The 27842-nt window shown below is 37.8% G+C and overlaps 1 protein-coding gene across 1 annotated transcript; it reads left to right on the plus strand.

The window, feature by feature from the left end:
- Positions 1–99: 99 nt before the first annotated feature.
- Positions 100–27799, plus strand: LOC124118716 (5'-AMP-activated protein kinase subunit beta-2-like). The gene is made up of 7 exons (XM_046480957.2): positions 100–617; positions 13320–13477; positions 14094–14187; positions 16040–16160; positions 16447–16589; positions 18247–18315; positions 18942–27799. The coding sequence occupies exons 1-7, from the start codon at positions 468–470 to the stop codon at positions 19017–19019; spliced, it is 813 nt and encodes a 270-aa protein (XP_046336913.1). The 5' UTR covers positions 100–467; the 3' UTR covers positions 19020–27799.
- Positions 27800–27842: the final 43 nt, after the last annotated feature.

Genomic DNA, 27842 nt, shown 5'->3' on the forward strand with positions numbered 1-27842 from the left:
AATTTTAAGTTAGTTTTCTGCAAAACAGCCCAAACAAGTTATCACAGCGCGCACCTGCAAATCAATGTAATGAGCATGTGCGACAATCTGTGTACCCAGGATGCATTGCGTCTGTACGAGCACATGAGCCTCCATATTTGTTTACGATGTCAGATCGCCTCGTTGTTTTTCTGTGTGTATAGCTCTCGAATAAGCATTTTTAGAATTTTCTCGTCATGCGAAAGAGAAGAGATTGGAATACTACATGAACCGAAAATAATTAATTTCTAAGAGACCTTAGCCAATATAATAAGGCTAGACCACAAAGTGTTCAGCTGCCTAAGTCGGCTTGTTTACAACGTCAGACCTCAAGTCGAGCTCAGGAATCGGGACTATATTTACCGACCCATACAATTAAACTGGGTCTGGACAAGGTTTGATTATATTCAGACTGATCACACCTTCAGACGCATTGACATATTACAGCGATGGGGAACAGCAGTTCAGCGAAAAATCGCCATGCATCTGGAGACGACACAGCTCCAACACTCACTGCTGGGCGACTTGGAGACTCGGCGATCTCGGACGATGGAGAAATGTTTGCAGGCAACATTGGGACTTACCAATCAAGGCCTCAGGTATAAATTTTGCATTTCGTTCACATATCAATCATCATCAATGCGATCAATCAGCTGTCATCCTAATTGTTGTTGACTGTTGGCAGTGTTGCATCTATAATGTAGCCTACACGTTTTCCTATTTGTGTCTTGAAAAAGTCGACATTTACACTGTTTTTCAATGTGTATGATATTTTTTAATGTGTCTACTTTATTATCTGAATGCTACTTCACCGGAGCGGATGTGAACCATGGACAATGAATATGTAAATAACAATCCCCACTGAAAGTACATCGCAGCAACGACATGTGCTTGACCTCCAGGGGTCAAGGGCGCTGGAGACTGGGACTTGTTATTTGAATGCTTACGCACACAATAATTCGCCCAAACATAACTTAAAAAAAACCAACAATATTTTACACAACAATATTGTGTAGAAATGGAGATGTTACCTTTGTCTTGTGAAGATACTGAGGAAAGGGATAAACGTTTAGGTATCCTAGTCAAGGATTTTGTCGACAACAGAGACCAAGCCCAATACATTGACCTTGATCATGATGACTATGGCACTGCCCTTCATGTTGTGAGTTAGATGTAACAGGATATAAGTACATACTAATACCTGGCATATTTCTATACATTCACCTACAACTCACTTAGTCATTGATTAATGTGTTTATGTATTCATAACATGGCGTATGGTATGCAAAGTTGCCCTTTTGACATGGTTGAGGTCATCTTTTAAAATGATTATTTCCCCACATACCTATTCCACCTGTAGTTTTAGGACAAGGTAAGAATGGGGTATTTATCCAAACATTTTTATAGAAAAAATGATAGGGATCTATTTGATCATGTTGATAACAGTGCCTATCATCAAGGTTCACATGGCAAATTTAAATTTTAATATACACTACGGAGTATCCTTGAACTTTACCATAGTCTCTTGTCATCATCATGATTGTAAATAGTCAAAATGTGCCAGTTCAGCATGTTCAGTTTAAAATGTTTTGAATTTTTGTTTTCAACATAACTGAAATGTTCAGGTGTTGACAAGTTGTTATTGTATTTGTTAAGAGCTGGAAGTTTATCATGATATAATGTCTGTATGTTACATCAATTTCCAGAGATATTTATACAACCATGTTGCTTTGTTGTGCTGTACCTTCCCTCCACAGAATGTACAGTGTGGTTGTTTGATAACAGACAGACACAGAACTATGAAAACAAAATCACAAATGGTTTCCCTGTCTGACTCAGGCAAGTGATATATGCTGAATGAACTGTGAAGTTTTGACAGTGTTTGAGATGGAGCCATACTATCCATAGCTTCTGTTCGCTTGTACTCCAAGCGGGTGGCTCAGTCTACTAAGGCGCTGCAAGTCGATGTGCAGAGTTGCGTCCCTTTGGCTTGCAAGAAACCTATGATTGTGGATTCGAATCCAAGTTCATTCCAATTATGTTTCAACTTTTGTCAGCACCATACCTGTGCTCATGGGTTACCGAATTGGTAAATGTCTGAGACCTGCATCACTTTGGGCTTTCCTCCCACATTAAGCTGGCATGCCGTGATATAACTGGAATACTGTTCGAGGCGGTGTTAAAACCAACTCACACACTCAAATTAGGGAATTGCGAGGTGTTTTCCTCAATCAAAACAAGTTTTCAAAATTTATCTTATATTAGACTAACAGTTAGTCTATGAAATCTTGTATCACACAAAATCCTTCTCGACTCTAAAATTAAACAAATAATTTTCCCGATGCTGATTTTTGGGGGAATAGAGCTGTCTAGAGCAGGCTAGATTTGCTTTTGTATACATATCTAGAATGTTTTTTTTCCATAAAATAGATATATTCAACAGTCATGGTGCACGACTAACCTTATATATGTACTCTTTCACTCTTTAAGCATGTTAAGGTTTTCTATGTTTTATTGCCAACCTCAAGCAATGACTTACATTACAAGGGAACTTCGATAATTGATAATAGTATTATTACCTGTACTACATGAAAATCTCAAAAACTATGAAACATGGTTGGCTTTAAGCATGTTAAGTAGATTACGGATTACTTATGATACTTTGAATTAGCTATTTTATTAGAATTAAACTGTTTAATAATTGCAAAATATCATGACAATTTAACTTCAGTGATATGAAAGAAGCGGGTCTTCTTTGACTTCCTTTGCTTGAGTCGGTATTGGTTCTTCCTTCTCTTCATTGATGGGAATTTGGGATTGATGTTTATTTCGGAAATACTGTACATATTGTCATTCTAACTGCAAAATCACACAACTGATCATGATTGATGTTTAAAAGATTTGCAAGTTAATGATTTCTTTTGCGAGAACTCATTTTATCATGTTTATCAGTTTATACAGAATGCATTACTCCTTGCTCATACAAGGCAGTTGTGACTATTAATCACCATGGTAACACCAATGAAAAAGAAATGTGATAAGTTTCTATACATATTTCTTTTTTTGAGAATCTAGGATATACTTCATTTATAGTTGTAGGATTGTCTTCATTTAAACTAATGTTACTCTTCTTGGAAGCCAATAACTTTATAAAAAAGTGAATCTATCTCTAGATATGTCTTACAATAGGTCAAAATTGACTTCAGCATGTTCAGAGAAACTGTTCCAGTAAGTCAGTTGTCTTATTAAAATGATAATCTTATTTCTAGACAACGTAGACCTTAGCTCTAAGTTGTATCTTATCATGCATTTGCAACTACATGTATAACATTTTTGCCTGTCTGTGAGATGCATCACACAAGTCATTTATGTTGACACTTGTTTAGGCTTCTTGTTCTCATTGTTAAGTGTGTTAACTATATTTTTATTAACTACTGTTAGTGTCTTGAGCTTTTTTGTAGGCAACCATTATAAGACGTTCATCTTCAGTTTTGGAACTAGAATATGAAATACGATAGAAATATGTAAATAGTTATCAAAATAAGAACCTTGTTTTATATGCTTCATCATGTTAAACCATCATTACTATCTTCTGGTCATTGTCATGGAAACCTAACAGAATCCTGATACTTTTTATTTTTTGGCATTTTCTGTCTTCTTGAAACTTGCCAGATATATCAAGCATACTCAATGACAGCGGCCAGCATTACTATTGAAATATCCATTCTGAGCCAGAACCATTTGAGTCTACTCGCCTGCTATGAGTGTCATTTTCTGTAGATTTTGATGTTATTATTCTACTATTGCTAGCTGTCAGAGCTTACAACACTGAACAGCATTTCACTAGACTCTGGCTTCACAGTAGTGGCTAAAGTTGCAGACTGAATATCTGATATATTTGAAAGTTTTTACATTGTCAAGTTCAAATTGGCCTGGGGGGTTTGTGTCTTTTAAAGGATTACCATGGTTGCAGAAGTCTTTCAGACAGTTTATTGACATTGTCTACACCAACATCTTAACCATGCCATGTATGTTGTTCATTAGCTATTTGTTTTGGATCTGATTTTGCTGTATATTTCAATCCAACTTTGAACTCGTGACCTGATAAGGTTAATACTGCTTGGTTAAGTTACCCATGACTGTTTTTGTTACATAGTACAGGTGGGTGTTGTTTTCATCAGATTTGTTACTCTGTTTATCAGTTTTTATCTAGCAGCTGATTCTTACACAGGTTGAGACGTTCCAATCCATTGTCAGACAAATGTTAAAATATGTTCTGCTTTATCAATGTTAAATAATAAATGTAAATTTTAATATCACTGTTACTTTTATTTCTTATGTATTGTGCACATGGTGTAAGCATGGTATTACAGGTAAGTTATTGTCAAGGTTGGAACATAACATAACTTGTTTCCATGGTTGAGTGCTTCTGTTGTGTTGCTGTCTTTTCGACAGTTTATGACAGGAGAAATCCTTGACATGCATCAGAGTTTAATCAGTTTACAGCCAGGTGTCATGGCTGAACAGTTCTCATTTGTTAACATGTTTTGAACAAACCCACAAATAGCAGAAAGATGATACTGGGTAAACAGCTTATGTTGTGACTACCTTTGTTAAATATCAAATGCCAGAGTATGCCATCATTTTCAAGGCCTTTCTTAAGGAATAATCTTATCAATATGATTAAGAGTTTTGGAAAAGTTTTTCAGCATGTATAGATGATGAATCTGATCATTGTGTTGCAACTTGAGGAATGTCAATATGAATATAAAAACAATAATAGCAAGAAACCTCAGGAAACCCAGGTTCTACTAAATTTTAAGCTTAGCATTTCATGAGTACTTTAGTGTGTTTCTTATTGTTTAACACCACATTCAGCAATATTCAACCTATATGACAGTGGTCTGTTAATATTTGAGTATGGACCAGACTATCTGGTGATTGCCATTCTAAGCACTGATCTATGCAGCTGGGAAAAGATGACATGCAATCCACCAATTCACTGAGCCTGACCACCCAGTACATTCAGTCACTTCCTACGACAGACAAGCATAGGTAGCTAGAGACCTATATGTTATTCTTTTCCAGAATCCCCATGAGTACTTGAGCATGTGACCAGTGAAGATCTGGGGTAGAATAGGTCTTCAGCAACCCATGCTTGCCGTTAAAGGCGACTATGCTTGTCGTAAGAGGCGATTAACAGGATTGGGTGGTCAGGCTCGCTAACTTGGTTGATTCATGTCATCGTATCCCAATTGCGTGGATTGATGCTCATGATGTCAATCACTGGATTGTCTGGTCCAGACTCGATTATTTACAGACCGCAGTCAGATAGCGATACTTTTGTTGAATGCTGCGTTAAACAACAAAGAAGCAACTAGTGGTTATTTAAAGCGTTCGCTTTACAGACCGCCGTCATATAGCTGGAATATTGCTGAGTGCGGCGTTAAGCAAACAAACAAAAAACTTGAGCATGTGGAGACTCATAGGAAACCTGCTTATATTCTATGTTGTGGCACATAGTCCTGTGCACAGATCACAAGTCAGTCAAAGTGAAGCAATGTTGGCCGCAGTAACTGGGTTAGAATAGATCCCCAGCAACCTATGCTGGTCGTAAGAGGCAACCAAACTGATCAGGTGGTCAGGCTCTGTGACCTTGCTGATTGCATGTCATCATACCCCAATGGCGTGGATCGTTGCTCACAATATCAATCACAAAGTGTCAGGATTATTCTCAAATATCTTTAGGCTGTATATAGCCTGAATATTGCTGAGTGTGGCATCAACAATAACATTAACAAAGAGGTACAGTGTTGTACACTGAAGAATTTAGACTTGAACACAAACAGGAATCAAAGGGATGATCAGATGATAGCTTTATTAAACAAGTCCAAGGAATTTCTGTAGTCACCATGCCCTCATGATTCCATGCACAGCAAGGGGCAGGTCACTTTGAGCATGTTAAGTACTCCTCAGTGGAATGGCTTTATGGAAAGACACATATTGCTAGGTTACGCCTTGATCTGTCGTATAAGAAGAATGAAGTTGATCCGATTGGTTGATAAACTTTGAGTGCATTCCTTCCCAGTCGGTCAAATCGGTGTAGCTAGCCAGGCGTGGAACCTTCATGGGATCAACCAATTTATTTTGTTAGGGGTGTAAGACAGTAGTGAATGGTGGTGATTAGTGACCCAATGTTCATACAGCTATCTTTCACAATCTATATGTTCTATTATAACGAATTACAACTCTTTTCACCAAATATTTTATTCAACAATTTTAATAAATACTTTTACACTTATTTTCTTTATCTCTTAGTCATGCTCCCAACATTAAATATATTAAATATGAATAGGTGGTGATTGGCGACCTTGCCTCATTCAGTTTTAGTGAGCATGATTTGCAGTCTTCTCAAAGAAAAAAGAAAAAAACATCATTGCATTGATTTGGCTCAAACAAAAAACATCTTCTATTAGGCTTTCTGTTGCTATAATTATTACTGTTTGTTACTGAACATGATATAATTGTATTTGTTGTCACCAAATCCATATCATTTGGTTAACAGGTGTGTTAGAGAAGTACACCCAAAAGCAGTAAACTAGAACATGTGAACCATACGCCAGTCAGCAACATTTTCAAATTGTTTTTTAGCGTGTGGCCTATGACAGCCATGATAGGTTAGTAAGCGTGTGTTATTCTAACCCAACATGCCCAACTGGAGACGATCCCAGCATCCCGCGAGCTGACTGTAACTAGTCCACGTGTGTAAATAAGTGTCGTGAAGGCCCTTGTTGTAAAGACTCATACCTTATCATGCATCGCTGTCTAGTGTCACACCAACTGCCTTTCAGAAGGAAACAAAAACTTATGCATCACTGCACACAAGAAAGAGCTGTTTATAACAGAATATTTATATGTTGGAGTGTTTTTTTACTGAAAATATGTATGTTGCTATGTTACTTACAGGTATTTTGAATACAATATGTCATGTTCAATTCCATTCTGACTTAATTCAGTAATTCAGCCACATTTTGTTTTTCTACTAACAAAATACAATTTGGATGGAAACATTGTGTTGTTTGAGTATTCATTTGCATAAGCAAGTACTTCGCTGTGTTCATATTGATAATAGGGTCTTGCGATGATAGTAGTGTATTAAACTTCAGAATATTTGGAAAGATGTAAAATTTAGATTCTATGTAACTTAGCAATGCTTAGTAAGATGCTATAAGCTGGACAAATTAACAAAAAGTTGCATTCATTTTTTATATAGTTTAAGTTACCAAGGTTTCAAACTTGACATTTTCTGAATTTGCAAGGAATATTAAAATGGTTTATCAAATGTATCCAGTGACTCTGCTTGAACTGACACTAGCTGTATAAGCTTTAGTGGTATAATATCAACTACACCAACATCTTAACCATGCCATGTATGTCGTACAGTGGCTATTGGTTTTGTTTTGGATCAGATTTTGCTGTATATTTCAATCCAACTTTGAACTTGTGACCTGATAAGCATGATAAGTGGTTAAGTTACCCATGACTGTTTTTGTTACATATTACAGGTGGGTGTTGTTTCATCAGATTTGCTGCTCTGTCTGTCAATGTCTATCTAGCAGCTGATTCTGACACAGAGGTTGAGACGTTCCAATCCATTGTCAGACAAATGATAAAATAAATGTTCTGCTTTATCAATGTTAAATGTATATACAGGCACATTTTAATATTACTGTTACTTTTTTCTTATATGTTGTGCACATGGTGTAAGCATGGTATTACAGGTAAGTTATTGTCAAGGTTGGAACATAACATAACTCGTTTCCATGGTTGAATGCTCCTGTAGTTTAAACATGGACACTGGTATTATTATTAATACACAATGTATGGATCACAGGGTTTGAGATCAGGTTTCAAGATTTTGAAAGTGTTTGTTTTATCTCATTGGGACAGGTTACAGGGCTGGATTTAACTATATGAAACATGCACCAATGCAACCTATTATTGAAACCAAGTGCACCAAGTGCATGTAAAAAATAATATTTTTGTGTCTGACTAACCCTTACATTTTCACACAACATTGATTTGTGAACACAACACACTCTAAGCTTTCTGTACCATACTACATCCGTGAAGATCCGGGGTGGAATAGGTCTTCAGCAACCCATGCTTGCAGTAAAAGACGACTATATTTGTCGTAAGAGGCGACTTTGCTTGTCGCAAGAGGCAACTAACGGGATCGGGTGGTCAGGTTCGCTGACTTGGTTGATGCATGTCATCGTGTCACAATTGCGTGGATCGATGCTTATGATGTCAATCACTGGATAGTCTGGTCCGGACTCGATTATTTACAGACCGCCGCCATATAGCTTGAATATTGCTGAGTGGGGCGTTAAACAACAAACAAACAAGACATCACTAATCCCACTATTTGTAATTAGTCATGCCTTCTTGGGCTTGACGTCACCAAACTGGGGGTACTGCAAGATTGTGTGCACATTATTTTATTATGTTTTACAACAATACGTTATTAATAGATATAGAATCACGACACAGTCATCAGTAGTCTGAGAGATTTAATTTATTCAGACTAGTTAATGAATGCATCAGTCATGTCTTTGTTTCAAGTTGATAAATTTATTGGATGCAACCTGTCTTTGTCTGGTTTTTATGTCAACGTGCACCCAGTGCTCTTTATATGAAGTTCTTTAAATTGCATGTATTTTGCATTATCCAACATGAGATCAGATATATGTTGTTTATTCTTGAGTACAGAACCAAGCACTCTGATGCACATATTTCAATATTGTACATGTTGTAAGTGGGTCTGTTATTACACAAATGACACTTTTGATGCTTATAGCAATGTCATTGTATACTACTCAAAAATAGTTAAAGAACACCAGATTCTTTTATATTACTAATATGAAAGAGTCAAGTGTTCTTTGACTTCTTTTGAGTAGCATATATCGCATTATTGGTGTATCAATACATTTTTAATGTTGATGCTGTATCGATATAATGTTTTGAATATTGTTTCTTACCAGTAAGTAAAGATTTACAGCCGCAGAAATGGTTATGTTTATTGCGATTACTATGCACATGGACAATGAAAAGGCAGAAACTTCAATTTTGAACTTGTGATGGATAAATCTAGTTCATATTTATTTTTTAAAATGTTGGTCCATATTGTTAAATTTGATCTATACACATGCACAATACTAATTTTATTATCAATATATCAGGATATTTTTGAGTTGATATATTGCTATTTAAATTTCCAATGAATGACACTCCTGACACTACTGTCAATGATGGTAGTGTTTTGTTAGTGCAGTGGTGTGCCGTGTTGTAGGTTCGTGTGAACACCAGAATAGTCAGTGTGCAGCACTGTAGCCTACTCTGTGGTCTGGATAATTCCCCTCGGAGAAAGAGGGCCATGTACATGGCCAAGAAGGCAAGTTCGTACAACCCTCAGTGGGTTGTCATGGCTTTCAGTGTTGCTAGGTAACCACTGTATGTCATAACTTATAATAAATTGTTTGTCAGTTTGTGCTATATATTCAAGTCATATTATTGTGGGGCTGTGTGCTGACTCCTTGAAATAGCTTCTTCAGCAGTTAGCGAGCCACTAGTCCGAAGCCTGAGTGAAATCAAATTGTGATCAGTCTTGTACCCCTTATAACTCTTATCCCCTTATACCCCTTTATACCCATCCAAAGTGGTAAATGTCTAACATCACATTTGATGTACCCCCTACACCAGGCTGACACACCATAAGAAATAAGCCTTTTGTCGTGGAGAGTGGTTCAGTCCTCCAACTCAAATTACTGAGAAATTGGGGGGAAAAAAGAATAAAAATAAAAACTGATTTGAAAGACTTTTGTATATCCGAATAGAAAGAAGATTTCTAGAATTTTGTAATGCAATAGCGCAACAACTTTACCATGAAAACTCACCACTGTGCTGAAGGGAATACTTCTGCAATGATTTACGTGACAAAGCAGTGTTGACAGTTTGGGGTAGTATCTCCATCCACATCTGGGTATCGTACCTTGTCATGTCAGAATTTAAATATTTAATTTAATTATTTAATCATTTTTTCCTGCCTAACTGCTATAGGGAAAAATCCTTAAATCAATTTGAAAAAAAGGAGCAACTGTACTGTTATAAAATATTCGTGAATAGTGCTGAGATATTTATGGACTGACCACACCTACATCTGGTGTCTATCATCTGCTCACGGCTAGAAGAAATGTAAACCACTGGCTTTTCAAGTTTCTGTCAGTTAACAATGGTAACCTTGCGTATTCAACTTGTTAAAGAAAATATTCTCATACCCAGTGAAAGCAAATGTCATGTGGCCTACCAGTCTAAACCTGGGTCTAAGCATCATTTTCAGTAGATTATAGTGTTAAATATGGACTATTATTGCTGGACCAAACACAATGTTACTGGACTCAGGCTTCAGACGAGGTGATACATTTGCAGACTGCTACCATTTCTGTCAAAAACAACACCAAAATATGAGGTGATAGTCAACCAGATACTATGTACTCACAAAGGGCATTGTGTCTAATTGGGGAGTCCTGAACTTTGGTTCCTTATATTATATACCACTCAACTTTTGATAGGGACAATTCTGTATAAATCAACAAATAACAGAAATAATCATATCAAAAGTTCCGTGGTATATATACTTACTGCGGTATGTAGATTGTGGTGAGTGCAGATCATTGACTGTAGGGCTTGCATGCTGGACAGGGACTTAACAGGTGCACACTTAAGCTTAACATGTTTATGTGTTTATGTACATGGTGACTAAATGGTGATTGGATGGTTAAGATGGCTTTGAGTAGCATTTAGATCAATGACAAGATGGAGCCCTGTTGATTGTACAACTACCGCCTCCATGGTGTATCGGATAGAGGGACAGCCTGGAGATACCACCTGTGTGGTTGCCCGGAGATGGGTGGCCTTGTTGCAGTTTGCTGACCAGAGTCAGTTCGAATCCCAGTTCAACCCAATTATGTGTGTAGGTTTGTCAGCACTGTACCCATGCTTGGTTTCACCAAAGTGGTTAACATGGTCAACGTCCGAGACCTGCATCACTTTGGGCTTTCCTCCCACATTAAGCTGACACGCCGTGATACTGTTCAAATCGGTGTTAAACCCAACTCCCTTGTTCATGTTGTTCACTCACACTCTTGCTGTCATAGCACTTGATTAGCAGTGACAGTGTGTCTCTCTTGCACATATGTGTGATAAATTACGTCAGCTATTTTCAGCATTCTCACATGAATTAGACTTTTAACATGTCAAAACGAAGCTATGGCAGCAAAACGGTCCATACTATTTATCATAATTATGGTGATGTTTTACACTGGACAATTAAGGATCTCATTAAAGTAAGAAAAGTTCTATGGATGAACAACTTCTTTATTACAATTAGTGCGACGTTACGGTGTAGATCCTAACACCTTTATCGAGTGATCACTTGCTTGATAAAGGTGTTAGGATCTACACCGAAACGTCGCACTAATTGTAATAAAGAAGTTGTTCATCCATAGAACTTGTCTTACTTCATCACACCAACCTCTAAATGCCACTTAAAGAAGAAAGGATCTCATTCCCTGGCTATTTTGTGTTCTGGTCTCTGAAGTATGATGCGTGGAGATACAGCCACATTTATTTCAAGACCATTTAATATAAAAAATGAACGATACATGAGATGTGACTTTGTGTTTAAACAGACTTGACTTTTCATGAAAAATATTTTGTTTTTGACACAATTTATGTGACCATCATGATAAAGTCATGTGTATTGTGGACTGTAGCCTGATCACCATGGCAACAGCATGTATCATCTGGTTAGTATTCACATCCTTGTTTCCCTGGTATAGTTTGACTTGTTTGAAATTATGTGTATACAAGGAGAACAACTGTAGGAGTGAACCAGTATGGTGGCAGTTGTAGTCAAGAGAAGCTGTTGTTTCTGGAAGTAGGTTCTATGAGCCCTGAATAAGCCTGTTGATTCTACTTCTGGAATTAGCAGAGTCAAATTATTTCTCTGACTTAAACTATGTCATGGTTGATGTATAATTTTCCTATCATTTTGCATGATGACCTGTAGTTGTCAGGTTCATTGGTTTGGATTCACATTCAGAGTGATCAGTGAAATCCTGGTTTAAGCATGGTTATTCAGATCTATGTGGAGGGTGGTTGGGTAGCCTAGTGGTTCGCTTTTCACGCCGAAGACCCAGTTTCGATTCCCCCACATGGGTACAATGGTGTCCCCAATTGTGAAATTGCTGGAATATTGTTAAAAGCGGTGTAAAACCATATTCACTCACTCACTCAGATCTATATGGACAGTGAATATGCCATTTACACCCCCACTAAGCCACAAAGTACAGATTGGGCAGTATTCAATACCAACACAAGCCACATCAACTGATCCTTCACTTTGGGACCAGTTCAAACTTTTGATGTTGGATAAATATCTTAATTCCTTAAGTTTGGGGGTGAGGGGTTAATGGTCCTGCAAGTTTTCCCGCCGACAAGATCAACTTACCTTTCTCAAACTAAAACGATCCATTTTTCATTCACATGATGTAGAAAAATTGTCCTAAATACATCCAGTCTTCCACAAGGTAGGGTTTTATTGTCCATCTAGTGCAGTGCTTATACAGCATGGCCGATTTGACCTATACAAACCTTTCAACACTCAAGAATTTAGTCGATAAATGTTCGGAAAAAGCAGTGGTAGACACCAATATGTGTGACAAAAGAAGTCATGACTCCAGACTTCAACATCAAACTTTTGAACTCGTCCCTTACCTGGTATGTGTTAGCTGCTGCTGCTGCTGCTATAACATTGTACCTGTGCTTATCTACATAGCATGTGGCATGGTAAATATTACCAGTTTCATGGTCATGTATACATATATATATTATATACTGTTTTCATTGTCTTTCAAATGCAAAAACTACTTGTAATAAATTGTATTGTATGCATGATAAGTATAATGGACTCACAATTGTCTAAACATGATCAAATAGACATTTTCCTAATGAAATGGATACATAGCCATGATCAAACAGAGACCCTGCCTTGATCAAAATGAGACATTTTTGTCATCATCAAGTGGAGTCATGATCAAATGGTCAGGTGGTGATGCTGGGTCAGCACTACTAATAACAACAATGTAACACTTGATATGCATGTGTTAAAACAGTTGATTGGACTTGGACTTCATAAATTCTTGCCAAGAAATCTAATGTTTTGTTGCGTTATGTTTCAGCGAGTACGTTCAAGCACAATCACACCTGGGGGTGACCCGACACTTTCGACGGCAGGCCGTGCTCTCCCGACAGTCATCAAGTGGGAAGGAGGGGGGAAAGATGTGTATATAGCCGGTAGTTTTAACAACTGGAAATCTAGAATTCCTTTAGTCAAAAGGTAAGAAGTTTGATTAAATATTCTGATGTTGATATATGCAATGAGTAATGTTGTGGAAACCAGGTAAAATCAGAAAGAGACACACTGATGTAATGTTCAGTGGAGTTGAGTAAGCATGATGAAGATCATGTTTATCTTTCATAGAATGCAATATGATGAAGTGCTGATCCACTTCATGATGGACTTTGATAAACATGATTACTGCACACAAGTTACTCAAAGTAATTTTGAACATTGCATTTATACTTCTGACCAATTACCAGTAAAGATCCAGGTTAGAATTGGTCTTCAGCAACCCATACTTGTCGTAAAAGGCTACTAACAGGATCAAGTGGTCAGGCTCGCTGACTTGGTTGATGCATGACGTTGTATCCCAGGTGCGTAGATCGAAGCTCATGATGTCAATGACCGGATTGTCTGGTCCCGTCTTGTTTATTTACAGACTGCCGCCATTTAGCTGCAATACTGCTGAGTGTGGCCTTCAACAACAAACAAACTAGAAGGTTAGAAAACAGAAGGTTAGAAATACATTGCCTTGCCTTCACCTTCAATTTGTATCAGAAAAAATGCTCCAGTTTAATTTGTTCTTGTACTGTTTCCCATTTTTCCATTTCAGCCATGGTGATTTTTATACAATAGTAGACTTACCAGAAGGCGATCACCAGTATAAGTTCTATGTCGACGGTCAGTGGATTCATAATCCTAATGAGGTAAGACTCCCTTCCACATATCGAGAGACAGTTTTTGTTGTTTGTTATGTGTTTAATGGTGCATTCAGCTATATGATGGCGGCTTTTAAATAATCAACTCTGTCAACATCTTCCCGAGGCAAGAGAGTTAACTGACTATAAAAGTCCAGTTTCCACCCTTGCCAAACTATGCTGGTATTATGGATTTACATTTTGGCTGGACTAACGAGTCTATGCATAGTCCAATCAAAATCGCGCAACGAAATTGAAATCTGGTTCGTAAACTGTAATGCAGATTTTGGTTGATTGCAGGATTTGCAAAGCATGTGCACTGTCAACTCATCAACAGATATTTTCTTTTCATGTTTTTAATCAAGGTGCTCACGTGATTTGATGCACTTTGTGATCTAAGAACCGTTTTATCACAATTTAGACTTTGATTATCGATAAGATGGACTTTTACAGTCAGTTAACTCTCTTGACTTTGGAAGATGGTCTGTCATAGACAGTCCAGTGATAGATAGTGTGAGAAATGATCCATTCCTTCCGACTCACCATCAACCAAGTCACCGAGTCTGACCACCCAATTCACTTGGTAGCCTCTTACAACAAGCATTGGTGGTACCATCTTCCTAAGGCAAGAGAGTTAACTGACTGTAAAAGTCTAGTTTCCACCCTTGCCGAACTAGGCTGGAATTTATGGGCTTGATTGTAGCGCTACCAGCGTCTATTACAAGTTACATTTTTCTCTGTTCCTCTTATTGACATATAAGATTCCACCTCACATATCACTTGCATTTGCTTCAAACAAGATGGCGGCACCCAGTCCAGACAATCTTGTAGCTATTCAAAATCTGTATTGTGATAAAACGGGTCTCACTTCGCGAAGTGCATCAATACACTTGATTAAAAACATGAAACGATTGGAAAATATCTGTAGACGCTGAGTTGGCGGTACACATTCACAGACCAAAATCTGCATGACAGTTTACGAACCGGTTGTCGATTTCATTACACAATTTTGATTGGACTATGCATAGACTCGTTAGTCCAGCCAAAATATAACTCCATAATTCCAGCATAGTTTGGCAAGGATGGAAATTGGACTTTAATGGTCAGTTAACTCACTTGCCTTGGGGAGATGGGTTGTTGAGGACCTACCAACACCCGGAATCCCCATGGGGGTGAACCCTGACATTTCACAATATATTAGCTGTTTAAATATTAGCTAAACTTGACATTTGAATTTTGAGTTAATGTATTGCTTTGTGAATGATTCACGCAAACATGGACTGAATTGACTTGCAGTATGGTGGTGTTTGTGTTGAGACAATTCAGTGATAATGAGATTTGAAAATATTTTGATCACATAAAATACAATAATCCTTTGCATATGTATGTGTCAGACTCAAGCTTATTGCCTAGTCAATAAATATAGAGAATTCTGTTTCTTTTGTTTTTGAAGAGTTTATAATTATTCTTAGACACTCGTAAAGATCCGGCACTATGCTTGTCATAAGAAAATGACTGATGGGATAGGGTGGTAAGGCTCACTGACTTGGTTGATGCATGTCATCGTATCCCAATTGCATGGATTGTTGCTTATGATGTCAGTCACTGGATTTTCTGGTCCAAACTCAATTATTTACAGACAGCCATAATAAAGCTGGAATATTGAGTGCAGCGATAAACGACAAACAAACAAACATCTAAGAGACAACTAGAGACAATCAATGAAATATTTGATGTCTGAGTGGAACTATGACGTCTGCAAATGTTTGAGTCATAATGGAGTTGTCCCCCTTTGATCTAGCAGATTAACCTTTATGTGTTGATTTTGGCTTGTTGGTGATATCTTGTTTTTTCTTTTCAGCCTACATCAAATAATGAAATGGGTACATTAAATAATGTTGTGAAAGTAAAAAAGACAGATTTTGAAGTTTTTGAAGCACTAGCGATTGATAGTAGGACAACCAATACCTCCCGCAAACATCGTGAGTACTTGTGTGTCCTAATTGTCTCTCTGTCACTAGAAGTAATTTGTCTATCTAGCACCAGAAGTAATTTGTCTGTTTAGCACTCAATGTAATTTGTTGCCTATCTCGCACAAGTAATTTAAATGCGTCTGTCAGACTTACTGCTTGATTGTGAAAGTGATTAATAATGTTTATCATGTTGATGTTGGTCAAATGAAGAATCAGAGTTAACCTTTTGTCTCGCTTGATGTGTTGCAACATATGAAGATTTGAAATGTTTGAAAAAAACCCTGACTTTTTGCAGAAGAAACTCCTGACACAGGTTCGCCTCCAACTGATTACGGTCAAGACATTCCTGTACGGAGAACAGACATCAAACAACCTGGTCCCCCCATCTTACCCCCACAGCTTCTTCAAGTCATTCTCAACAAAGATACCCCAGCTCATGTAAGCTATTGTCACTTAACACTGAGGGGCAGGGGTGGCCCAGTCGTCTTAGGCTTCACAATTAGCTGTGAAGGGTTGTGTTCTTGGACTCGCCAGAAGCATATGGTTCTCGGTTTGAATCCCGGTTCGCCCTGATTATGTTTCGAGGTTTGTCAGCACCATACCCGTGCTCGTGTGTTTCACCAAAGTGGTAAACGTCTGAGACATGCATCACTTCGGGCTTTCCTCCCACATTAAGCTGACATGCCGTGATATTACTGGAATACTGTTCAAAGCGGCGTTAAACCTCACTCATTCACTTCACAATGTTCAAATTAGTGAAATGTTCTCAAGGCAAAGATTTCAAACTAAGTACTCTAGGCAAACAAATTAAGAGAACACTTGAAGTTTGTTCAAAATTGAAAATTGGTTTAACATTGCACTTAATGCAATGAAGTTAAATTAACCATCAGAGCCTCTTCCTATTTATTTGGCCTGTTGTCAGTGAAATACAAGTAAAGTCATTACTTTACTTATAACTATCAGCAAGAATTGGGAAATATTTTATTCTCATTTGGGAATATTTACTGGCATTCTCTGCAGACTTTGGGCCAAATATTGGCCTCTGAGCATTCTGATAGACTACTATTGTTTGAAGTGTAGATGTTGCCTTCCAAGTAACCAGTTGGCGGCCCAGAATAGGCTCACGGAACACCCTTGGTTGTCTTTAGGATGACTGCTGGTAAAAGTTTATGTGGGCAACACTAACTGTTGTGAATTTTAAGTCTATTGCTAAGATGAGTTGTTGTTTAATGCTGCACTCAGCAACATTCCAGCTATATGACGGCGGTCTGTAAATAATCAAGTCTGGACCAGACAATCCAGTGATTGACATCATGAGCAGCTATCTACACAATTGGGATATGATCACATGCACTAACCAAGTCAGCGAGCCTGACCACCGGATCCTGTTAGTCGCCTGTTACGACAAGCAGAGTCGCCTTTTATGGCAAGCATGGGTTGCTGAGGACCTATTGTAACCCGGATCTTGACGGGTTTGTTGCTAAGATGAAGAAGTGCATAGGTGTATGCTTGGTTGACTTGAGAGCTATGAGGATGAGTTGGTTACAATGTGACCAGGCTGATGGTGTGACAAAGAACCCTGGTGTTTCCAGGGACGGAACTTGGTACAAGTCCCGTGGGGACCTCTGATCCCAGCAACCTAAGTTGGTCGTAAGAGGCGACCAAATGGATTGTGTTGTCAGGTGACTTGGTTGATTGTGTGTTGTCATTACCCGACAGCGTGGATCGTTGCTCACAATATCAATCACTGGATTGATATATGGTCCAGACTTGATCATATACTGACTGTCTTGAGAAAGCTGGAATAACGCTGACTGGGGCATTTAACAATAAACAATATGTGTAACATTCCCACCCTAAAACGGTAATTTTTAAACTTATCCTATCTCACACTATGCATTTCTTCTTATTCATCGATCTTGGTGTGGAAACGTTCCAGCTTCAGAAACACTTTGTCCGAGGTAGTTTCCACACCTACATTGAAGAATAAGATGAAATACATTGTGTGAGATAGGATAAGTATATAAATGTACAATTTATTAGGAAAATTTACAAACTGTTTGTACATTTGCAGAGAATACTGTTTGTGTTGTAGTGTGAGCCAACTTTACTGCCAGAGCCCAATCATGTGATGCTCAACCATCTTTATGCCTTATCAATAAAGGTAAGCAGCATACTCAGTACATTCCTGTAGGATTAAACTCAGTACAGGCCTGTGGGATTAGATTCAGTACAGGCCTGTGGGATTAGACTCAATACAGGCCTGTAGGATTAAACTCAGTACAGGCCTGTAGGATTAGACTCAGTACAGGCCTGTAGGATTAAACTCAGTACATTCCTGTAGAGGTAAACTCAGTACAGGCCTGTGGGATTAGACTAAGTACATTCCTGTAGGAATAAACTCGGTACAATCCTGTAGGATCGACTTGATACAGTCCAGTACATTACTTTCAACATTTGCCACAATCTTGTTTATAAATAGTTTTCTTTAGAACTTTAAAATTCCTGTTTTAGCAAAATTTTAGCTTTGTACTTACCCTTGTCAAAGTTGATCGATCCATGGAACTGATAGAAAGAAAACATTAATTTTTGTAAATGTCAAAGTTCTCATCATTTTAGATTAGTTTATTTCAGTAAGCCAATTACAGCCCCTGTGGCTTATAATAGATTGTCCTTATTGTTCCAAATGCTTTTCTATTAGATATCTTATTTTGTAAAATTGTTTAAAAAAAATTATATGTGAATTAATCATATCTATTTGTGTAATAAAATGTATTTTTTTCTTTCCAGGATGGTGTGATGGTTTTAAGCGCTACCCACAGATTTAGGAAGAAATATGTGACAACCTTGTTATACAAGCCGATCTAGCACTTTAACTCTTAACTAGACATTTTAACATAGGATAATTCAAATAATATGGACAATTTTATGGAGTAATGGTGTTTTTCACCATGTTGAGTGATTCTTATTGTATTATATTGTATATAATGTAAAGTTAGCATTGATCAGTGACCTAGGGTCATCACTGTTTGCGTCATGTTTGTGTACAGATAAGTTATCACTATTGAAGTGTGCTGCTACTGAGTGCATACCCTTGGTATGTGGAGAGAGGTATGGGGTATGGAGAATACAGTCAGTGTATGAATGAGAATCGTCCTTTTAGTAAGTAGTTTCCCCTATACTTAATCTGGTCATTTTGTTTGTCACCATGGCAATAATGAGACGAGAGGTTGCCAGGCTTGTTTAGGACTTGAATGTTGAGGCCATTTCATGCTCCAAGTATGAACTGCAAATTGTATGTCATTGTACAGTACTTGTACTAATCAACAATTCCAACTGTGTGTTTGTCTTTTGAAATTATGTATTTGTGATTCTCCGATTGTTTTAGTCATGTTTTATTAAGAGCATCATTAACATTTCAAGGTTTTTATCTGCTGAGGAAAAAGCATCATAACCATTATGCCCCAATATCACTTTCTGAAACCAGAGGAACACATCTAGCTGCCCTGAAATATGAAACATATATTTATTTCATTTGTCAAGAACACCCATTATGGTGAGGATTCACATCTGTATTGGGCTGTAAAAGAGGAGGATCTACAATGGTAGGGTAGAGGGTTATGTGTTAGCTTGTCTCACTTAGGCCTGGGTTCAACTTCTCCACTTGGGTATATGTAAACCGTTCTTTGTGCCCTGTCGTTGTATAGCTGCAATGGACTTTGAGTTTTCATCACATACTTAAGGTCTTATTTTCTTAATCACTTAATTAGCAGATTTATTTTCTTAAAACATAAGGAAATGTTTGAAAAAATCTTTTTCATTGAGGTATTGTCAGTAAGGTGAAATATAGAGAGAAAAATCTACATCTTTGAAATTTTGGCACAAGAGCAAACTAAATAATAGAAATTAACATTAAACATTCTCTAAAAAAATGTTGAAATAAAGAAGTGAAAATGATTTCTAGTTTAATATAATTTAAACATAACTTAAATTTTCTTTCATTACTGTAATATGTTTACAGACTGCATGATTGTGAAATTTGTGAAAATTTATCAAAATTTGAATTTTGGATCCTTAAGCAAAGTAAATAACATAATTGTGAAAGTAACGTAAGATGGTTAATGGGTGGTATGCTTGATTGCCATAAATCCATGAATAGAGGCCATGTCCTTGAACTTCAGCTACGCCCTTGAACTTCAGCTATGCCCCAGAACTTCAGCTACGCCCTTGAACAAGCCACTACATGGTCGAAGTACAATGGATGCCCTCTATTAAATTTAACTTAAAATGTCAAAATAAGTGACAAATCAGATATGTTTTCCATTTTACTATAATAATTTGCATTCTGTCTTGTTTCTGCCTTTTCCCTGTAGCAGCAGTTTCTGTCCAAGAATTATCCTCTGGTTGAGACTTTTTATGCTACTGCCAAGTAATACATTTTATTTTTTCGCCAACATCAGATTTAAACATTGAAATGTTGTGATCTAAAAAAAATAATTTGTTTTGAAAATTTTAGTCTTCTGTGTATTCAATTGATATTGCTAAAAATAGTTTCTGTTTATTACCTGCATAATTGGATTATCTTTCTCAGGTTAAATTTTTGGTCATATTATCTTTGGTGCCAAAGTAGATAGAAAAAATGGGGTAATATGTTGTCACACGCTGTTAGTGATTTCGGCTAATTTGATGAAGAATGTAGGTTGCACCTAGTAATCGCTGTCGGCTGAACTGTCTTAAGTTGACAGTGTATGGCCCACCTTGTGGTGTCAAGGAAACTACTGTTACTAACCTGTTGTGTCAAGGCATTCAGTGGGGCGGTCGGGTAGCCTAGTGGTTAAAGCGTTCGCTCCTCACCCTGAAGACCCAGGTTTGATTCCCGACATGGGTACAATGTGTGAAGCCCATTTCTGGTGTCCCTCGCCGTGATATTGCTGGAATATTGCTAAAAGCGGCGTAAAACCAAACTCACTCGCTCACTCAAGGCATTCAGTTCATGGGGACACATGGTTTGTCATTTTCATTGATGTTACTAATCAGTTTATTCTCATTAATATTAGGGGGCACGGGTGGCCCAGTCGTCTTAGGCGCCGCGATTCGCTGTGCAGAGTTGCGTCCCTTGGGCATGCCAGAAACCTATGATTGTGGGTTCGAATCCCGGTTCGCCCCGATTATGTTTCTAGGTTTGTCAGCACCATACCCGTGCTCGTGGGTTTCACTTAAGTGGTAAACGTCTGAGACCTGCACCACTTTGGGCTTTCCTCCCACATTAAGCTGACACGCTGTGATATAACTGAAATACTGTTAAAAGCGGCGTAAAACCCAACTTACTCACTCACTCACTCTCATTAATGTTAATCAGTTCCAGAATGTATGTTTAGGTAAAGATTTTCTATTTCAGATATTGTGACCAGATATTTTCTATTAGGCTTAAAAAAATAAAAGAATTGGTTCTCAGGCAATGGCTTTAGAAAATATAGTGTGTGTGGGCGGGTTTTTGTTGTTGTTTATTGGGGGGTTGGGGTAGGGGGTGTGTTCAAGCTAGTATGTAACTAAATTTTGTTTACATTAATTTCGGCGAAATGATGTTGTTCTTAAGTATTGTAGCATTTCACAGCTGGGGTTGTGTGTTCGAGACTCGTAATATTTAAAGATTTATGGAAATAAATATTAAATGTGCAGCGGACTTTATGATGATGCAGATGCTGTCTGAGAACCAAGACTATAATGTTTTTTAGCCTTAATACCCCTTTGGGCATTCCGGGTTACTAGAGGTCCCCAGCAACCTATTCTGGTTGTAAGAGGTGACGAAATGGATCGGGTGGGCGGACTTTGTGACTTGTTTGATTGAATGTCATCGTACCCCGGCGGCGTGGATCGTTGCTTACGATGTCTGGTCCAGACTCGATTAGTTACAGGCTGCCGTCATATAGCTGGAATATTGCTGTGTGCGGCGTTAAACAAGGAACAAACTTTAATATCAGTGATCTGCCTCAAACCTGAATCTGGTATCAGTACTGTGTTCAATATTGAGACATACCTGCTCTCTCTACACAAATCTGACATGTGTACCTTATATTTGAAATGATATTCTACAGCTATTTGAACATAATGTTTCGTTGTAGGAAGATGAGTTAATTATGTATAGTCTCCGAATGTATCTTGTCCTCAGGATGTCATGTTTGTCCTGATATCAGTGGATATCTGCCACATCTACTGGAGCACTGTACATACTCGCATGACTCAACAACTGATGTTGCACTGTAGAACTGTGCCTTTGATGACGTAGTGATTGCTTGTGATTGTCTATTGATTGGTGATGTTGTATGTGTGCCAAACGAATATTAAACAGATTTACAACAGTTCTATGTATGTTAGAATAGTCTTTAGGTAGCCTTCTGAAGATTAATTAAGGATAAGACTGAAAAATGGCATTTTTTAGAATATTTTATTAAGAATAATTGGACTTTTTTTTTATCACATTTATCCAAGACACAGGCCAGTTGAATTCTTTTCAGTTTTAATGCCTTTTAAGTGTTGTGAATTGTTTAAGTGTTTGGTTGCTATTTGTGTAAAGGGAGTTAAAGGCAGATTAAGTTAAGTGGACGGAGAGTGAGTGAAAGTAAGTCCTTAGTTTAGGTTTTCATGTCGGTGCACAGATTTTAGAAGAAAATATATGTCATTTGTTTTACTGAAGATGTTTGCAAATGATAATACTATTATTTTGTTTCCCAGCTGGGGAGATGTTGTGTAGTAGTGGACCAAGGATAATCATCTTCTTTTAATACAGTGACTGCTGAGATATTTCCGGGTCAACAATTATCTCATGAACATGATGAAAGATGTGAAAAAATAAGACAGGAATCAGGAGGTGGGTGCCCCGAGGCAAAACTGCTGGGCAGCCATTGATAGATTGTAGGGGGATGTGTCATTATACAAAATACATTAAATGAAATAAAACCCATGGGTAAGGTCATGAAGTTGGACCAGAATTTCAGGAGGGGCAGTGTTGCAAAGATATTCATAGGCAAGTCATACATTTAGCAGTCTTGATAATCCCTAGTCCACACCTCTTTGTAGGTAATACTTGGTCCTTTAGGAAGTCCCTGTTTTTGTACGGACACATTTATTCAAGGCTGATAAACCGATCACATGCTGCATGTCAAATAGCCCTCCTGGGGTGTGGTTCTTCCCTGTTATTTCATGTGAAGAGTCTATTTTACCCAGAAGATAAACAGATAACTATCTAATATTTATTAACACAATGTGCTTCATCCTAAGCTGGATTACCAACATTCATGTACAAGTATTCTTTATTGACGTACGGCAACCTTCCCAGGTCATCACAAAGTGCTGTTTTTATGAGTTGTTTGGAAACAATTGTTTTCAAGCTTTTTAGCCCCCGATTTGAGGATAGATCGCCAAACTCGATGTTGATTGCCCAAACTGTTGCTGTCTGCCACCTTCTTTATTTCAGCCCACTACATTATGCTGATGGACAGATTTCAAGTGGGTCAAGAAAGGCATTTATTTCAGTATCATGAAGTGTTGTTTAGAAATCTGTGGACTGATTTGGAGAGTTGGTCAATTCTTGGTAGGGGAAGGAGGTGTCAGAATGTCAACTGGACAAGGAGCTGATTCTCATGAAAAATATGAAGCTCAGAAATTCTAGTAGTGAGCTAACAGAGATCAAAACACAGAGTATTGCAAACTAATTCATGAATCAGAATTCAAAAGTTATAAATGGTAACAATCGCCCAAGCCGCCTGTCCACTGCCCCACTTTATGTTCTGCCTCAGCAGAATCTTCCTGTGAATAATTCAATTCTTTGTTGTATATCCCATGTGGAGGATTTAATTATACCAGTTCTTCACCAAGAAAAAACAATTTACCTGTCAGTGTATGTGTCTATTGTTTATACCACTGAAAGTATATGATGCAAGACATCGGAGTTGCACATGAACGCACTGTCCGGTGTTGTTGGCCTGTTACTGATCGTATCAGGGGTGATGATAAGCAGGATCTGCCGATCTCCATGGTAACGGCTCTGAAGGACTCTTTGGCATCACAGAATCCTTACTGATTCACAAAAATTATTGTATATTTTTGCAATGCTTCATACACTTTTGAATAATCAGTATGTGCACCTCAAGTCTATTTCCATTGAATTTGGGGACTGGTGGAGTGGGAGGGACATCTGGATTTCAGTTGTCAGGCCAAGATTTTTCCTGAGTTTGTTTGGCAGTGATACACCTTATTATGTTTCAGTCTTGAGAGAATCCACACCTTACACATCAGTAGTCTGCATTCATGAATGAAATTTCATCATGGAAACACATTTTAACAATCAGGACTTTTGTTACCATTTTCAGTGCTAATCAGTATAAATTGTCTCAGTTGTATTGGAGGGCATGACTGGCTTACAGATGATTTTAATCCAAATGGATTTTGTGTACATTTGTTCCTAATTTTAATGTGAACTTTAAACATTTATTTGCAACAAAAAGTTGTTATTCTTTTATTTTTAACAGAAAACACAAGCATGTCTTGCAGAATTCTGTGGAATTATTCTTTGCTGCAGAATTCTGTGGAATTATTCTTTGCTGCAGAATGCTTCAGGGACCTACACTGTCATGACTTACCTCCCTTCTGTATTGTAAGGTGGCTATTTCTGATTTCTAAGGATGTCGTCAGATTGTCAATGTAGACGTTTTAGCAGCTTGTGCTTTTGTTCATCGCATAATAATATTTTTTCTCCAAGGAAAAGTGCAATTCCACACTCTTTGAGAAGAATGACTTTATGTTGCTTTATTTAAGGGTGGGAGAGAGACACCGTCGTGTCAAGTTTTAGAAGAAACCTACTATTTTCTTAAAGCTGGGTCAATAAGAATCTCCTTGCTTTCATTGCAGTTGTCAGACTTGAAGATTATGGTTGAGTCAGGTGATATCGTATGTCCTGCAACATCTGTTGTCCTGCAGTTCCTGTTTTCACGTGTAACTGGGTGGGTTGTGTGTGAGGATGTCATTGCCTTGATGGTTCTATTGTACCAGAGAAAGGCTGTGTGGGGCGGGTGTGCTTGGAGATTTTGAAGTCACAATTTGCATACAAGTTTGTGAAGACACAGTGCGTCGGGTTCAGAAATTGTCTGAATTCTCAACCTGATCTGTAACAATCCTGGCAGTCCACCAAATGATCTCAGTGCTACTACAGTCATAAGTCTATATCAAGGTATTAAGTTATGGCAGTCCATGGAGTGAGAGGGTCTGGCCTCATCCCTCAAAGTGATCTTAGCGCTCCCCTACATAGATTTATGGTAATCATTGAGCTAAGATCGCTTTGTGGAACAGGACCCTAGGGCAGAGGTGATCGTAGTCCGGTACCATAACATAGGTTTGCGATAGTTGTAGTGCTAGGATCACTTTGGGGAACATTACCCTGGGCCTCATTCCATAAAGCGATCTTTGGTGATTTTAATTCCCATACCATACCATAGATTTACGATAGTTGCAGCGCTAAGATCCCTTTGTAGAACAGGACCCTAGCAATGAGGTGATGGTAGTCCGGTGCCATACCATAGATTTACGATAGTCGCAGCGCTAAGATCACTTTGGGGAACTGATCCTTATTGAACAAAATTATCTTGGCACAAGTCTATGTTAAAGTATTTGAGTTGGGATTACCTTAGCGCTAAGATCGCTCTATGGATTGCGACTTTGGACTTGCAAGGTTGCACTGTAGTCCTCGACAGCTTGTCATGCCAAAAAGACCAACAAGTCTCTTGCCAGACTCCCTTCAAACAACTGCTGTGAGGGTCACATGATCGTACTTCGAGAACTGTCATGTTGTAGTACCACAACAGCTGATGCAGCAATAGCCATAGGAATTGGTACTACATAGGTCCAGTGTTTTTATGTAAAAGACCAATATAATTATTGTAGTGAAGTTTTGTTTCCTATAAGCATGGTAAGAATGAAACCTACTGATCAAGATAATAGGATTTATTTGAATAATACCCCAATATTTATCAAGTTTGTTACTAAATGTTTGATTTTATGAATTTAATATCTTTTAAAGCTGAAGTCATCGCGATGTTGAGTAACGACAGATCTCACTTTTAGCGTGACAGCGCAAAAGTAGTCCTAGAGCCAGGATAATATATGACAGTGCAATGTGTATATTAATATTAACACTATTTGATGCTGGACAGTTGACGACTAGCAGAATGTGAGATTCACTCACACCGATAAACCAATATGTCATCCAGCATTATTCTCGTGTCTGATTGGTTGAGAGATAATCGCACAAAGAACACCCAGATCTGAACACACCTGTAATAATATTTACCGCTTAATAAATTATGTTCCTGTTAAATATTTGCCGTGAATAGCATGTACAGCAATATCCAACCTTAATATAATCAGCAAATTGTAGAGCTAAGTGAAGTGCCATAAAATATCCACTTGTGATATCGGGAGACTGACAATCTTAATTGTATACACAAAATTATTTGTGCACAGTATACATGATCACCATAGTAACCCAAGATGCCAGTTAACTTGGCAGTAGTGTTGTTCCTGTACACATGACAAGGTAAACATACTTACTTGCATCAGAAACAAATATTTATCCATCCAAATATAACCCACAATGGAACTCGTTTGCAGAGATTCAGTCTTGTCTGAAACTTAAGCCAGCCATGATATGAACCATAGTCGGGTGGCCCACAAGATAATGTGTTTCGTCAAGCCAAGACCCAAGAACCGAGGTTAGGTCACACATTTTTGTATTTTTCGTTTCACAGGCCCAACGCCCCTAATGAAAAACAGCTGGAAAGGAAATAAATTAAACAAAAAAATATTTATTTTTATTATGTCTCATGCAAGTAATATAGACCCCTTTATACAATATAAAACAGAATATATAAATTTCATGTCTACATCACTATCGGTGATTCAAGAAGCCAGCTGCAGCTTTAACTCCACGGCAGAATGATTTTCATATAAATAAATAAATGATTGACTTAGCTATTTATTTTCACCGACCTTGCATGAAAAAGCTGGAATAAATCCCTGAAACATCAAATTAGAAAAGTGTGGCCTCAACTTACCAACATGGGTACAGCATGTCAAGCCAATTATTTGCGTTCCACATCGTATGGCTTAAATTTTGCCGAAACAAGGCCTAAATCTGAGGGAAAAAATGGTAAAATTTCAACAAGACTCGAACTAATTCTAATTTGAATATTCGATACACAGAATTGTCTTCTCTCTACACTCCAATAATAATGTAAATTTGAAATCAAGCATATTCTAAAATCAATTCCTTTCATTTACCGATAAAGACAAAATACACATGAATTCTTATATGACGTGAAACATGATTACCCTGTAGTTGGCCCAAACTAAGCATGGATGTATTTATTTAAGTCTGTGATAATGACTCTGTTATCCATGTTCTGGGGCCAGGGTGTCAGATCTGGCTGTTCATGGCTTTTTGGTGTAATGTAAGACTGACCAAAAATGTATTCTATATATATGGGATAAGACAACTTTGTTCAACAAGTACCATGTACAGGATGTAAGCTTAATATCATCTGCTGGATATGTTTTGTACTCTGTGTACAGAAATTGGAATAAAACTATGCAGATAAGACAGTTGTGTTGTTGTCTCTGATCCCTTTGTAAATGTGACTC

This window comes from Haliotis rufescens, unplaced genomic scaffold (genome assembly GCF_023055435.1).
Source record: "Haliotis rufescens isolate VD_foot unplaced genomic scaffold, xgHalRufe1.0.p SCAF_3, whole genome shotgun sequence".
Taxonomy (NCBI): domain Eukaryota; kingdom Metazoa; phylum Mollusca; class Gastropoda; order Lepetellida; family Haliotidae; genus Haliotis; species Haliotis rufescens.

Coding starts and splice junctions, on each gene's coding strand:
- LOC124118716 (XM_046480957.2), top strand. CDS start 468: ATGGGGAACAGCAGTTCAGCGAAAAATCGCCATGCATCTGGAGACGAC. Junction 14,188..16,039: donor GGATTCATAATCCTAATGAG/GTAAGACTCCCT, acceptor TTTTCTTTTCAG/CCTACATCAAATAATGAAAT. Junction 18,316..18,941: donor TTTATGCCTTATCAATAAAG/GTAAGCAGCATA, acceptor TTTTCTTTCCAG/GATGGTGTGATGGTTTTAAG.